Raw genomic sequence first — 14,345 nt, 5'->3', positions numbered from 1 at the left:
AGGGGGTCCGGTCCGATGACCATGGATGAAGTACTGGCTGTCCAGAGTCGAGACCCAGGATGGACCGCTCGCCTGTGTATCGGGTGGGGACATCTCTACGCTGCTGATCCGCCTCCGCTTGAGATGGTTTCCTGTGGACGGGACTCTGGCTGCTGTCTTGGATCCGCTTGAACTGAACTCTCGCGGCTGTGTTGGAGCCACTATGGATTGAACTTTCACAGCATCATGTTAGACCCGCTCGACATCCATTGCTTTCGGTCCCCTAGAGGGGGGGTGGGGGGGGGTTGCCCACATCTGAGGTCCTCTCCAAGGTTTCTCATAGTCAGCATTGTCACTGGCGTCCCACTGGATGTGAATTCTCCCTGCCCACTGGGTGTGAGTTTTCCTTGCCCTTTTGTGGGTTCTTCCGAGGATGTTGTAGTCGTAATGATTTGTGCAGTCCTTTGAGACATTTGTGATTTGGGGCTATATAAATAAACATTGATTAATTGATTGATTGATTGATTGAGAGTATTGGAACCGAAACAAGTTTTGGCAGCAAATAATTACAAACATTCTTTTCAATGCCGATATTCATACTTTTGTACACTTTTGTTGTTGTTGTGTGTTTCGTATAAGTAAGCAAAATTACATTTGATTTAACAAGGCATCATACAATAAATCCTCCATAAACTGTATCAAAGTCATCAAATAGAAATAATACAATTAAAATAATTTTACTTGATTTGTAAAGATGGTCCCCCCCCTGTTGAGAATAACAATGAATTAATGCATAATAATACATTTGAATAATTCAGGTTGCGACTTGTCCAGGGTTTACCCTGCCTTCCGCCCGATTGTAGCTGAGATAGGCGCCAGCGCCCCCCGCGACCCCGAAAGGGAATAAGCGGTAGAAAATGGATGGATAAATAACAAAGATATCCAAACCTCTTAGTACAAAAATCTACTGAATATATAAAACCTATTTTAAAAGTAACAAAGTTGACCAGAGTGCTTTAGGATATAAGTAATTAGTTAAAAAGTATTCAAAGTATGTTATGTTTAAAATACAAGAGTCACAAGATAAAATACAATATTTTACTCCTTTCTTCTTCTATGGTGCTTTACCTGCAAGCCCAAATCTAGTAAAACTGCTTCTGAGAAAACTTGTAGTAAGCCCTGCCCACAGAAAAAAATAAATAAAATAAAAGTAACCAAACTGAAAAAAAGAAAAGCAAATGTGGGGGGGGGAAAAAAGTCGAAAACATAAACCTGTGAAGCACACAAAAACAATAAAGGTCTACTAAAATATGATCATTGGCATCAAAAACATGTCATGATTCCAAAAAATATTGTAGTTTTTCAATATTTGTAGCCAAAACTTGCTTCAGTGCCAATACAACTTTTTGTACATGGTCTATTTGTTTATTTTCAACACCAAATCTTACTGGCAGTGTTTTGTTTCCATCATCATGGCGGTATTTGGAGAGCCAAGTGTTTTCTGAGGTGGTACTTGGTGAAAAAATGAGATGTACCAACTTTTCTGATGATTTAAGAAGACGATAATGCTCATGCCGCTTATAAAGTAATCCCAATATTAGAAACACCTGGTGCAGTTGCACAACGCTAACTACAACAATCATCAACACATTAGTCAACTATCACTGATGCTGTCCCGATCCAATGTTGAAATCGGTCCGACATCATCAAAGAAAAACACATATGTGATTGTATGGGCTTAAATGTAAAATGTGCGATACAAGCAGTCCTGCAGTGTTTACTTGTGTGTGATATCATGTGTGATACAAGCAGTCTTGAAGCATGTTTTCTTGTATTTGATATCATGTGCGATACAAGCAGTCCGGCAGCATGTTTACTTGTGTGTGATATCATGTGCGATACAAGGAGCCCTACAGCGTGTTTATTTGTCTGTGATATCATGTGCGATACAAGCAGTCCTGCAGTGTTTACTTGTGTAATATCATGTGTGATATAAGCAGTCTTGAAGCATGTTTTCTTGTATTTGATATCATGTGCGATACAAGCAGTCCAGCAGCATGTTTACTTGTGTGTGATATCATGTGCGATACAAGGAGCCCTACAGCGTGTTTACTTGTATGTGATGTCATGTGAGATACAAGCGGTCTTGCAGTGTTTATTAGTGTGTGATATCATGTGAGATACAAGCAGTCTTGCAGTGTTTATTAGTGTGTGATATCATGTGAGATACAAGCAGTCCTGCAGAGTGTTTACTTGTGTGTGATATCATGTGAGATACAAGCAGTCCTGCAGCGTGTTTATTTGTATGTGATATCATGTGAGATACAAGCAGTCTTGCAGTGTTTATTAGTGTGTGATATCATGTGAGATACAAGCAGTCCTGCAGTGTTTACTTGTGTGTGATATCATGTGTGATATAAGCAGTCTTGAAGCATGTTTTCTTGTATTTGATATCATGTGCGATACAAGCAGTCCAGCAGCATGTTTACTTGTGTGTGATATCATGTGCGATACAAGGAGCCCTACAGCGTGTTTACTTGTATGTGATGTCATGTGAGATACAAGCAGTCTTGCAGTGTTTATTAGTATGTGATATCATGTGAGATACAAGCAGTCCTGCAGAGTGTTTACTTGTGTGTGATATCATGTGAGATACAAGCAGTCCTGCAGCGTGTTTATTTGTATGTGATATCATGTGAGATACAAGCAGTCTTGCAGTGTTTATTAGTGTGTGATATCATGTGAGATACAAGCAGTCCTGCAGAGTGTTTACTTGTGTGTGATATCATGTGCGATAAAAGGAGTCCTGCAGCATGTTTACTTGTGTGTGATATCATGTGCGATACAAGAAGTCCTGCAGCGTGTTTACTTGTGTGTGATATCATGTGCGATACAAGCAGTCCTGCAGCGTGTATACTTGTGTGTGATATCATGTGCAATACAAGCAGTCCGGCAGCATGTTTATTTGTGTGTGATATCATGTGTGATATAAGCAGTCTTGAAGCATGTTTTCTTGTATTTGATATCATGTGCGATACAAGCAGTCCGGCAGCATGTCTACTTGTGTGTGATATCATGTGCGATACAAGGAGTCCTACAGCATGTTTATTTGTCTGTGATATCATGTGCGATACAAGCAGTCCTGCAGTGTTTACTTGTGTGTGATATCATGTGCGATACAAGCAGTCCGGCAGCATGTTTACTTGTGTGTGATATCATGTGCAATACAAGCAGTCCTGCAACGCGTTTACTTGTGTGTGATATCATGTGCGATAAAAGGAGTCCTGCAGCATGTTTACTTGTGTGTGATATCATGTGCGATACAAGAAGTCCTGCAGCGTGTTTACTTGTGTGTGATATCATGTGCGATACAAGCAGTCCTGCAGCATGTTTACTTGTGTGTGATATCATGTGCGATACAAGAAGTCCTGCAGCGTGTTTACTTGTGTGTGATATCATGTGCGATACAAGCAGTCTGGCAGCATGTTTATTTGTGTGTGATATCATGTGTGATATAAGCAGTCCGGCAGCATGTTTACTTGTGTGTGATATCATGTGCGATACAAGCAGTCCTGCAGCGTGTATACTTGTGTGTGATATCATGTGCAATACAAGCAGTCCGGCAGCATGTTTATTTGTGTGTGATATCATGTGTGATATAAGCAGTCTTGAAGCATGTTTTCTTGTATTTGATATCATGTGCGATACAAGCAGTCCGGCAGCATGTCTACTTGTGTGTGATATCATGTGCGATACAAGGAGTCCTACAGCATGTTTATTTGTCTGTGATATCATGTGCGATACAAGCAGTCCTGCAGTGTTTACTTGTGTGTGATATCATGTGCGATACAAGCAGTCCGGCAGCATGTTTACTTGTGTGTGATATCATGTGCAATACAAGCAGTCCTGCAACGCGTTTACTTGTGTGTGATATCATGTGCGATAAAAGGAGTCCTGCAGCATGTTTACTTGTGTGTGATATCATGTGCGATACAAGAAGTCCTGCAGCGTGTTTACTTGTGTGTGATATCATGTGCGATACAAGCAGTCCTGCAGCATGTTTACTTGTGTGTGATATCATGTGCGATACAAGAAGTCCTGCAGCGTGTTTACTTGTGTGTGATATCATGTGCGATACAAGCAGTCTGGCAGCATGTTTATTTGTGTGTGATATCATGTGTGATATAAGCAGTCCGGCAGCATGTTTACTTGTGTGTGATATCATGTGCGATACAAGGAGTCCTACAGCGTGTTTATTTGTATGTGATATCATGTGTGATATAAGCAGTCCAGCAGCATGTTTACTTGTGTGTGATATCATGTGCGATACAAGGAGTCCTACAGCATGTTTATTTGTATGTGATATCATGTGTGATATAAGCAGTCTTGAAGCATGTTTTCTTGTATTTGATATCATGTTTAATTATTTGCTTCTTGTCCTGTTTAAAAGATGTCATCAGTGTTTGAACCTGACACTCTCTCGGCTTCCGTCTGCTCCAACGTCTTATCTTCCAGTAAAAAACGAGTCCGCATCATTCAACATCGTGATTTCATGAATTATCATGACGACGATGTGTTACCACTTTACTTCAACTTAAAGACAACTTTCCCGGACAGTTAACAGTAAATCGATTATTGTTTCTTTTAGTTCCCATTGTTCTATGTTTGACTCGTTTCACTTCAATCAATCAATCAATCAATGTTTACTTATATAACCCTAAATCGCTAGTGTCTCAAAGGGCTGCACAAACCACGGTAGGCCCACATAAGGGCAAGGAAAAACTCACACCCAGTGGGACGTCGGTGACAATGATGACTATGAGAACCTTGGAGAGGAAGGAGGAAAGCAATGGATGTCGAGCGGGTCTAACATGATACTGTGAAATTTCAATCCATAATGGATCCAACACAGTCGCGAGAGTCCAGTCCAAAGCGGATCCAACACAGCGGCGAGAGTCCCGTTCACGGCGGAGCCAGCAGGAAACCATCCCAAGCGGAGGTTTGATCACTTGATCAAACCTTTACTAACAATCCACACTGCAAATTAATACAAAGTATGGATGATTCCTGCTGATATCGTATTGGGCCAATATGAGTAAAGGACCATACCAAGTGAAAAGGGTGTACCAGGAGGCATATTGTGGTGTACGAGGGGACAAAAAGGCATTAAGGATATTTCAAAATAAAAGGTGGAGATATCCAACACATTGGTACAGGTTTAAGCATCATCCCCACCTCTGTACTCCATGTAGTCCTGAAGGATGTCCAGCATTCTGGTCATTTGGGAGAAGAGCAGAACACGATGGCCGCTGGAAGCAGACATGATAGCAATCAGATTGAGCACAGTGTAATGATCCTCTCTATCCTGCAGTACCACAAAATGCCCACTAGATGGCGGCAGTGCACACACACACACACCCTTCCTGCAGGTAAGCCAACATGCTGTCCAGGAGGCAGAGCTTCCCGCTGGCCTCAATCAGATGCTCTCCCATCTCGAAGGGCTCCGGCTCCACTCCTGTGTGATCACAAGGCGAAGAGTCCATGGCCACGCTTGTTCAGGACCGTGGACCAGGTCTTGGGTGCGTGCGCAGGGGGTCTCACCGTCGAAGAGATACGGGTGATCCACGCACTTCCTCAGCTGGATCAAGATGTTGAGCAGACGGGTCTTGTTGCTCTGCTCGCTCCCAAGAGCCTCTAAAATAACAGATTTAGTAGCCGGTGAGCTTCTACGAGTTTAGACTTTCCCTGTACTTTAGAAGTCAGCCCGTTTAGGCAGCTATCGAAATAAGTCAGCCCCTTTTAGACAGGTGTCTAATAAGTCCGTCCGTTCAGGCAGGCATCTAACGAGTCCAGCCAGTTCAAGCGGATGTCTAGAAAAGTCAGTCCGATTTGGTAGGCTTCTTGAAAGTTTAGCCTGTTTAGGCAGGCGTCTAAAAAGGTCAGACCGTTTAGGCGGGCATCTAACGAAGTCAGCATTTAGGCAGGCGTCTAGAAAAGTCAGCCCGATTAGGTAGGCATACTAAGACGTCAGCCCGTTTCAGCAGAGTTCTATAGAAGTCAGCATAGGCATACTAAGACATCGGCGCGTTTAGGCAGAGTTCTATAGAAGTCAGCCTGTTTAGGCAGGTGTCTAATAAGTCCATCCGTTTGGGCAGGCATCTGAAGCGGTCAGCCAGTTTAGGCGGTTGTCTAGGAAAATCAGCCCGTTTAGGCAGGCATATTGATAGGGCAGGCGTCTAAAAAGCTCGTTTAGGCGGGTGTCTAATAAGTCCACCCGCTTGGGGAGGCATCTGAAGCGGTCAGCCAATCTGGGGGGTCTAGGAAAATCATCCCGTTTAGGCAGGCGTGATAAAATGTCAGCCCTTTTAGGAAGGCGTATACAGAAGTCAGCGTTTCGACAGGCATCGAGAAAAACATGCCAGTTTAGGCAGGCGCCTAAAAGGGTCAGCCCGTTTAGAAGGGGAAAGAAAGCATTGAGTATTTAGGCAGGCGTCTAGAAAAGTCAGCCCGATTAGGTAGGCATCTTAGAAGGTCAGCCCGTTTATGCAGAGATCTATAGAAGTCAGCCCGTTTAGGCAGGTGTCTAATAAGTCCATCCGTTTGGGCAGGCATCTGAAGCGATCAGCCGGTTTAGGCGGTTGTCTAGGAAAATCAGCCCGTTTAGGCAGGCATATTGAAAGGTCAGCACGTAAAAGTCAGCCCGTTTTGGCAGGTATATAAAGAAGTCAATGTTTAGGAAGGTATCTCGAAAAATTCGGCTCGTTTAGGCAGGTGTCTAATAAGTCCGCTCATTTGGGCAGGCATCTGAAGCGGTCAACCAATTTAGGGTGTCTAGGAAAATCAGCCCGTTTAGGCAGGCGTAATAAAAGATTAGGCCTTTTAGGCTAGCATATAAAGAAGTCAGCATTTTGGCAGGCATCAAGAAAAATCTGCCTGTTTAGGCAGGCGCCTAGAAGGGTCAGCCCGTTTAGACGGGGAAAGAAGGAAGTGAGTATTTAGGCAGGCGTCTAGCAAAGTCAGGCCGTTTAGGCAGACATCTATAGGAGTCAGCCCGTTTAGGCGGGTGTCTAATAAGTACGCCCATTAGGGCAGGCATCTGAAGCGGTCAGCCAGTTTAGGCGGTTGTCTACGAAAATCAGCCCGTTTAGGCAGGCGTATTAAAAGGTCGCAACGTTTAGGCTGGCAAATAAAGAAGTCAGCCCGTTTAGACAGGCAACTGGAAAAGTCAGCCCGTCTAGGCAGGTGTACTGTATAAAGAAGTGAGTCGTATTAGTCGTGAAAAGAGCGAGAACATTACTCAAAATAATTTGTGTCATAGCCAATTATGCATATTTTGATGACATCATCTTGATGTCATCATGTGTGCATGAGTGGGCGGAGCTTCCACGGTGGCACCAGGAAGAGGGCGTGTATTACTGTTAGCAGCTCTATGAACATGAAGTGAATTGTGAATTATATTTATATAGCGCTTTTTCTCTAGTGACTCAAAGACGCTTTACATAGTGAAACCCGATATCTAATTTTTACATTTAAACCAGTGTGGGTGGCACTGGGAGCAGGTGGGTAAAGTGTCTTGCCCAAGGACACAACGGCAGTGACTAGGATGACAGAAGCGGGGATCGAACCTGCAACCCTCGAACTGCTGGCACAGCCGCTCTACCAACCGAGCTATACCGCCCCAACATGAGTGTTTTGAGTCATTGTGACCGAACATGGAGTAGTAAACCGTACGGTTTTTGTGGACGCTCACCGAGGTCCTTCATCAGGAGGGCTTTGTAGTACTTCTTCTGCAGCGCTGACATTCCGTGGTAGACCACCAGCTCGCTCTTCTTGGGCAGGTCAAGCGCCACCTCCGACTTGACCCGGCGGAGCAGGAAGGGCTCCAGGACGCTCTGAAGCTCGTTGGCTGGAGGGAAACGGCCGCAGGAGATCAGAGCCAAGTTCTTTACGGCGCACCTGGTCGCCGACGTCGATCCTACCGAGCTCGGGTCGACTCTGGACGTCGGAGTAAGCCCGGACGAAGTGGTCCGCGTCCTCGGCTGAGAAGATTGTGGGCTGGATGAAGCTGAGTAGGGAGTAGAGCTCCTGCAGGTTGTTCTGGATGGGAGTTCCTGTCAGCAGCACTCTGAAGCCCACGGAGAACTGGGACAGGAAGCGGACAAAACATGTCAGCGGAGGAGCAGGAAGACGGGAGGACGACGTCGGCTGCTCGGTACCTGCGTCAGGGTTTGGTGCAACAGAGACTTCGGGTTCTTCAGCCGGTGAGCCTCGTCTACGACCAGCGCCTTCCACTTCCACCTGAGGACGTGATATATGCTGCCAACCCTATTTTCACAGACTATTGATACCCACAACGTAGCCAAACAGGCATCATTTCATTTCCTACTTGATCAAAGGGCAGTTCAAGTGCATGTGCTCTACCTAGTGGCCAAATTGGTGTATTACAGTTTACATAGTGGTCAAATTGGTGTATTACACTTTACATAGTGCCCAAACTGGTGTATTATAGTTTACTTAGTGGCCAATTTGTTGAATTATTATACGGCGTGGCGCAGTGGGAGAGTGGCCGTGCGCAACCAGAGGGTCCCTGGTTCAATTCCCACCTAGTACATACCTCGTCACGTCCGTTGTGTCCTGAGCAAGACACTTCAGCCTTGCTCCTGATGGGTGGCTGGTTAGCGCTTTGCATGGCAGCTCCTTCCATCAGTGTGTGAATGTGTGTGTGAATGGGTAAATGTGGAAGTAGTGTCAAAGCGCTTTGAGTACCTTGAAGGTAGAAAAGCGCTATACAAGTACAACCCATTTATCATTTAACCCAGGGGTGCCCATTACGTCGATCGCGAGCTACCAGTCGACCACGGGGGGTGTGTCAGTCGATCTCCAGCCAGGCTTTTAAAAAGAATAGACCTAAAAATGAGTGATCATCAATCTTCACCAAGACGTCACTTAAATGACATTCACGGTACCGGAGGGTCTTGTGAGATGACGCTGGCTGCTGCAAAATCATTATTATGAAAATATGACCGAGAGGAAGGCGAGAAACACTTTTTATTTCAACAGACTCTCGCGCCGTACCTTCCGTCAAAACTCTAAAGGCCGACTGCACATTTCCTATCTTCACAATAAAAGCCCTGCTTCATGCTGCCTGCGCTAACTAAATACAGAGTCTCGGAAAACTGGCGTGCACAAGCGATCCCTCAGAAAGCTGGCGTGCACATCACTTGTGCACGCCAGCTTTCCGAGACTCTTATTTTGTTAGCGCAGGCAGCATGAAGCAGGGCTTTTATTGTGAAGATAGGAAATGTGCAGTCGGCCTTTAGAGTTTTGACGGAAGGGACGGCGCCAAAGTCTGTTGAAATAAAAAGTGTTTCTCGCCTTCCTCTCTGTCATTTTTTCATAATAATGAACTGGCAGCAGCCAGCGTCATCTCACAAGACCCTCGGGTGCCGTGAATGTCAATCAAGCAAGCTACGGAATTTGCCGCCAATGTTTTTCTTGTAAAGTGTATGGAAGCTGGATGAATTAGATGCCAAAAACCAACCACTTTCATGTGGTATTGTACAGAAAGGACAACTTTTTTTCTCCTCCATTTGAAAATGTGGGCGTTATCATCATTACTGTCTGATTCCAATCAATGCAAGTCATCAGAATCAGGTAATACACCAACTTATATTCTTGTCTTTGTGAAAGAAAGACATCTATATGTGTTACACATGCTTGTATTATCATTAAACACATTTAACTTGTTTACAAAAATGTCTCTTTCATAAATAAATAAATATAAATGATATATATAAATGAGGTAGATCCCCTCGAGTTGGTCAATTGAAAAGTAGCTCGCCTGCAGAAAAAGTGTGGGCACCCCTGATTTAACCCATTTATTATACTTTACATAGTGGCCAGATTGGTGTATTACAATTTACTTAGTGGTCAAATAGGTGTATTACAGTTTACTTAGTGACCAAATTTGTGTATTACACTTTACCTAGTGGCCCAATTGGTGTATTACAGTTTACTTAGTGGTCAAATAGGTGTATTATACTTTACATAGTCATCATTGTCACCGACGTCCCACTGGGTGTGAGTTTTCCTTGCCCTTATGTGGGCCTACCGAGGATGTCGTAGTGGTTTGTGTAGTGGTTTGTGCAGCCCTTTGAGACACTAGTGATTTAGGGCTATATAAATGAACATTGATTGATTGATATTGTAGTCAGCTGGAGGCGTGTCTTAATGAAATTAAACAATTTGTTTTGTGTTGTTTGCTCGGTCCTCGTATTATCTTTTAACGTTCTCATTGTACAGCACTTTGGTTACCCCTGTGGTAAATTTTAAATGTGCTTTATAAATAAAGTTGATTTGATTTGAGCATAATTAAAGGCCTACTGAGACCCACTACTACCGACCACACAGTCTGATAGTTTATATATCAATGATGAAATATTAACATTGCAACACATGCCAATACGGCCGGTTTAGTTTACTAAATTACAATTTTAAATTTCCAGCGAAGTTTCTTGTTAAAAATGTCGCGGAATTATGACGAGTGCGCATGACGTCTCGAGTCTGAGGGGACATATTAGCGCAGCACCACTTGCGGCTAAAAGTCGTCTCTTTTCATCTCGCAATTACACAGTATTCAGGACATCTGTGTTGCTGAATCTTTTCTAATTTGTTCAATTAATAATGGAGAAGTCAAAGTAGAAAGATGGAGTTGGGAAGCTTTAGCCTTTAGCCACACAAACACACGGTGATTCCTTGTTTAAAATTCCCGGATGTGAAGCTTTACTATGGATCAGAGCGGTCAAGCAAACATGGATCCCGACCACTTGTCAACCGGCATGTTTCGGTGAGAAAATTGTGTTAAAAAATACACTATTACCGGAGATCTGTGGAGTTTGCGCCGTCCTTGTATCTGCCGTGACTTCCCTCAAGACACCCGTGGACAAACCCCTCCGACTATCAGGTACTATTTACTCTCACTAAAACAGTAGCAACACAATAGAAAGATAAGGGATTTCCCAGAATTATCCTAGTAAATGTGTCTAAAAACATCTGAATCCGTCCCAATGCAATCGCCTTTTTTTTTTTCTTGTACTTCGCTATCAATATCATCATCCACGAATCTTTCATCCTCGCTCAAATTAATGGGGAAATTGTCGTTTTCTCCGTCCGAATAGCTTTTGCTGCCGGAGGCCGCCATCAAAAACAATGTGAAGACGTGAGGAGCCCTCACCCTTGTGACCTCATCGTCTGCGACTTCCCGTACAGGCAAGGCTTTTTTATCAGCACCAAAAGTTGCAAACTTTATCGTCGATGTTCTCTACTAAATCCTTTCAGCAAAAATATGGCAAGATCGCGAAATGATCAAGTATGACACATAGAATAGATCTGCTATCCCCGTTTGAATAAGAAAATCTCATTTCAGTAGGCCTTTAAAGGTCAGTGACCTGGATTACTCATATTGTCCACTAGATGGTGACATAATAACAGAGTCAACATTTTCAGACTATCAAATTGCATGATATCTGCCGGATAAGTATGTGTAAAATGTGTGTTGTGTGACAAGAACAAGAAAGTTTGATCACATTACGCCTGTACTGGCTCACCAGCACTGGCTTCCTGTGCACTTAAGATGTGACTTTAAGGTTTTACTACTTACGTATAAAATACTACACGGTCTAGCTCCAGCCTATCTTGCCGATTGTATTGCACCGTATGTCCCGGCAAGAAATCTGCGTTCAAAAGACTCCGGCTTATTAGTGATTCCTAGAGCCCAAAAAAAGTCTGCGGGCTATAGACCGTTTTCCGTTCGGGCTCCAGTACTCTGGAATGCCCTCCCGGTAACAGTTCGAGATGCTACCTCAGTAGAAGCATTTAAGTCTCACCTTAAAACTCATCTGTATACTCTAGCCTTTAAATAGACCTCCTTTTTAGACCAGTTGATCTGCCGCTTCTTTTCTTTCTCCTATGTCCCCCCCTCCCTTGTGGAGGGGGTCCGGTCCGATGACCATGGATGAAGTACTGGCTGTCCAGAGTCGAGACCCAGGATGGACCGCTCGTCGGGACCCAGGATGGACCGCTCGCCTGTATCGATTGGGGACATCTCTACGCTGCTGATCCGCCTCCGCTTGAGATGGTTTCCTGTGGACGGGACTCTGGCTGCTGTCTTGGATCCGCTTGAACTGAACTCTCGCGGCTGTGTTGGAGCCACTATGGATTGAACTTTCACAGTATCATGTTAGACCCGCTCGACATCCATTGCTTTCGGTCCCCTAGAGGGGGGGGGGGGGGTACCCACATCAGAGGTCCTCTCCAAGGTTTCTCATAGTCAGCATTGTCACTGGCGTCCCACTGGATGTGAATTCTCCCTGCCCACTGGGTGTGAGTTTTCCTTGCCCTTTTGTGGGTTCTTCCGAGGATGTTGTAGTCGTAATGATTTGTGCAGTCCTTTGAGACATTTGTGATTTGGGGCTATATAAATAAACATTGATTGATTGATTGATGTTGTGTTTTGTGGACATAAAAAAGGGGAACATCCATCCATTTTAAACCGCTTGTCCCTGTCTAGGTTGCGGGGGGTGCTGGACACGTGACTACGAAATAACATTTCAGTCAAGACACTCACCGTCTCAGGAAAGAAGCGTCTTTGAGACAGAGCTGGGGAAGAAATAATTTCAGAAAAATCAATACGAACTCAAAGTGTTGCTGACATAAAACACTCCCTCACCTCGTATGTGGTGAGCAAGACATGGAAGTCCTGCGTGTCGGCGTCCGCTTGAATCTGGGCCCGTCTGTCTCGATCTCCCTTGTAGCACAGGACCGTCAGGGACGGGGCAAAGCTAGAAAACAAGAATGGCTGTGATGTTGGTCATTTTACGGGGTTGTCTTGTCGCAATATGAGAACACCAGTCATCCCTACCGAGGAATTTAAATGATTCTCCATACTGATTTGATACCACAGTAAACATTTTAAAAAATTCAACCCATGTACTACGCTAAAACATATATTTAAAGATAAATATTTGTATACATTACTAGTATCAACATTTCAGCCTTTTTTAATTACGTTATATGCTCTATTTTTAAATTTTTTAATGGTGTTTGTTATAGATGTCCGATAAATGCTTTAATATGTAATATCGGAAATTATCGGTATCACAGGAGTTGACGACTGCAGCATGAGAGGTTTACTGACGACGCTTGATGACCTCATCAAACCGCCGCGAGCGTAGCATAACAACAACAAGAGTGTGTTGTTACCGGTGCTGTAGCCGTGGCTAACAAGCTCGCTCGCTCGGTTTTTGCTTCTTTTTTTTAGTTGACATCCAGCATCAGAAATTCCTATCCATCCATCCATCCATTTTCTACCGCTTATTCCCTTTCGGGGTCGCGGGGGGCGCTGGCGCCTATCTCAGCTACAATCGGGCGGAAGGCGGGGTACACCCTGGACAAGTCGCCACCTCATCGCAGGGCCAACACGGATAGACAGACAACATTCACACTCACATTCTATCCATTACATCATATTCACATACATCATATATCTGTTGTATGCCCTAAATGTCAAAATATTTTTTGTTTATATCCCAACCATACCACCCCCCCAACCCCAAAAAAGATACAGTAAAAAAAACTAAGTGGTATCTACAAATACATCAATGAAATAAACAAAAAATAAAATTAAAATACATTAACAATATTAATAAACAGAAATAAAATAAAAAATATATAAAAACGTATATATATGTCTTGATTGGATTATCCAGAGAATAGTGCTCGATACCGTGGTAGAGCGCAATATGTAGGTGTGGGAAAAATCACAAGACTACTTCATCTCCACAGAACTGTTTCATGAGGGGTGCCCTCTATCAAATTGCTTGGTAAAGTCGTTTACCAAGCAAAGGTAACACGCAAGGACATTAGCACATCCGACACGTGCGTAGGATTAACCGAAGGAGCTTTTAAAGCCAGATGGAATAATCGCAAAGAATCCTTTAGAAAGTAGACCTTGCGGAATTCTACAGAACTCAGCAAGCACATTTGGAACCTCAAAGACAACAATGTTGAATATTCAATAACATGGCAAATTCTTGCATCCAGCACACCTTACAACAGTGGTAATAAAAGATGCAACCTATGCTTAAAAGAGAAACTGTTTATTATATATCATCCAGACCTGTCATCCCTCAACAAGCGCAATGAAATCATTTCAACATGCCGCCACAGACGGAAACACCTCCTAGGTAACACATGAGCCAATCACCACGCCCCTACGCCTGCCTGTACCCACCCACTCTGTGCTCTATATAAACCATTGTATATGAATGCTTCCATTAAAATCTCCTGATGATTGAGGGAACCCCTCA

The 14,345-nt window shown here is 43.8% G+C and overlaps 1 protein-coding gene across 3 annotated transcripts in view; it reads right to left on the bottom strand.

The window, feature by feature from the left end:
* The window catches only part of chd1l (chromodomain helicase DNA binding protein 1-like), a 75,281-nt gene that overhangs the window by 48,087 nt on the left and 12,849 nt on the right, over positions 1–14,345 (bottom strand). For all 3 annotated transcript variants that reach the window (XR_009804564.1, XM_061888959.1, XM_061888958.1), the window contains exons 4-11: positions 12,707–12,818; positions 12,605–12,636; positions 8,196–8,277; positions 7,959–8,121; positions 7,730–7,885; positions 5,581–5,673; positions 5,398–5,494; positions 5,215–5,288 (exon numbers count right to left, since the gene is read on the bottom strand). Coding sequence is in view for 2 of the 3 variants with exons in the window: in XM_061888959.1 (XP_061744943.1) it covers positions 5,215–5,288; positions 5,398–5,494; positions 5,581–5,673; positions 7,730–7,885; positions 7,959–8,121; positions 8,196–8,277; positions 12,605–12,636; positions 12,707–12,818 (809 nt within the window). In the remaining variant the exon portion in view is untranslated. The remainder of the gene's footprint in view (positions 1–5,214; positions 5,289–5,397; positions 5,495–5,580; positions 5,674–7,729; positions 7,886–7,958; positions 8,122–8,195; positions 8,278–12,604; positions 12,637–12,706; positions 12,819–14,345) is intronic.

This window comes from Nerophis ophidion, linkage group LG26 (assembly GCF_033978795.1).
Source record: "Nerophis ophidion isolate RoL-2023_Sa linkage group LG26, RoL_Noph_v1.0, whole genome shotgun sequence".
In the NCBI taxonomy this organism is placed as follows: domain Eukaryota; kingdom Metazoa; phylum Chordata; class Actinopteri; order Syngnathiformes; family Syngnathidae; genus Nerophis; species Nerophis ophidion.
The sequence above is the reverse complement of the archived record's forward strand: the minus strand, read 5'-3'. Positions and strand labels throughout refer to the sequence as shown.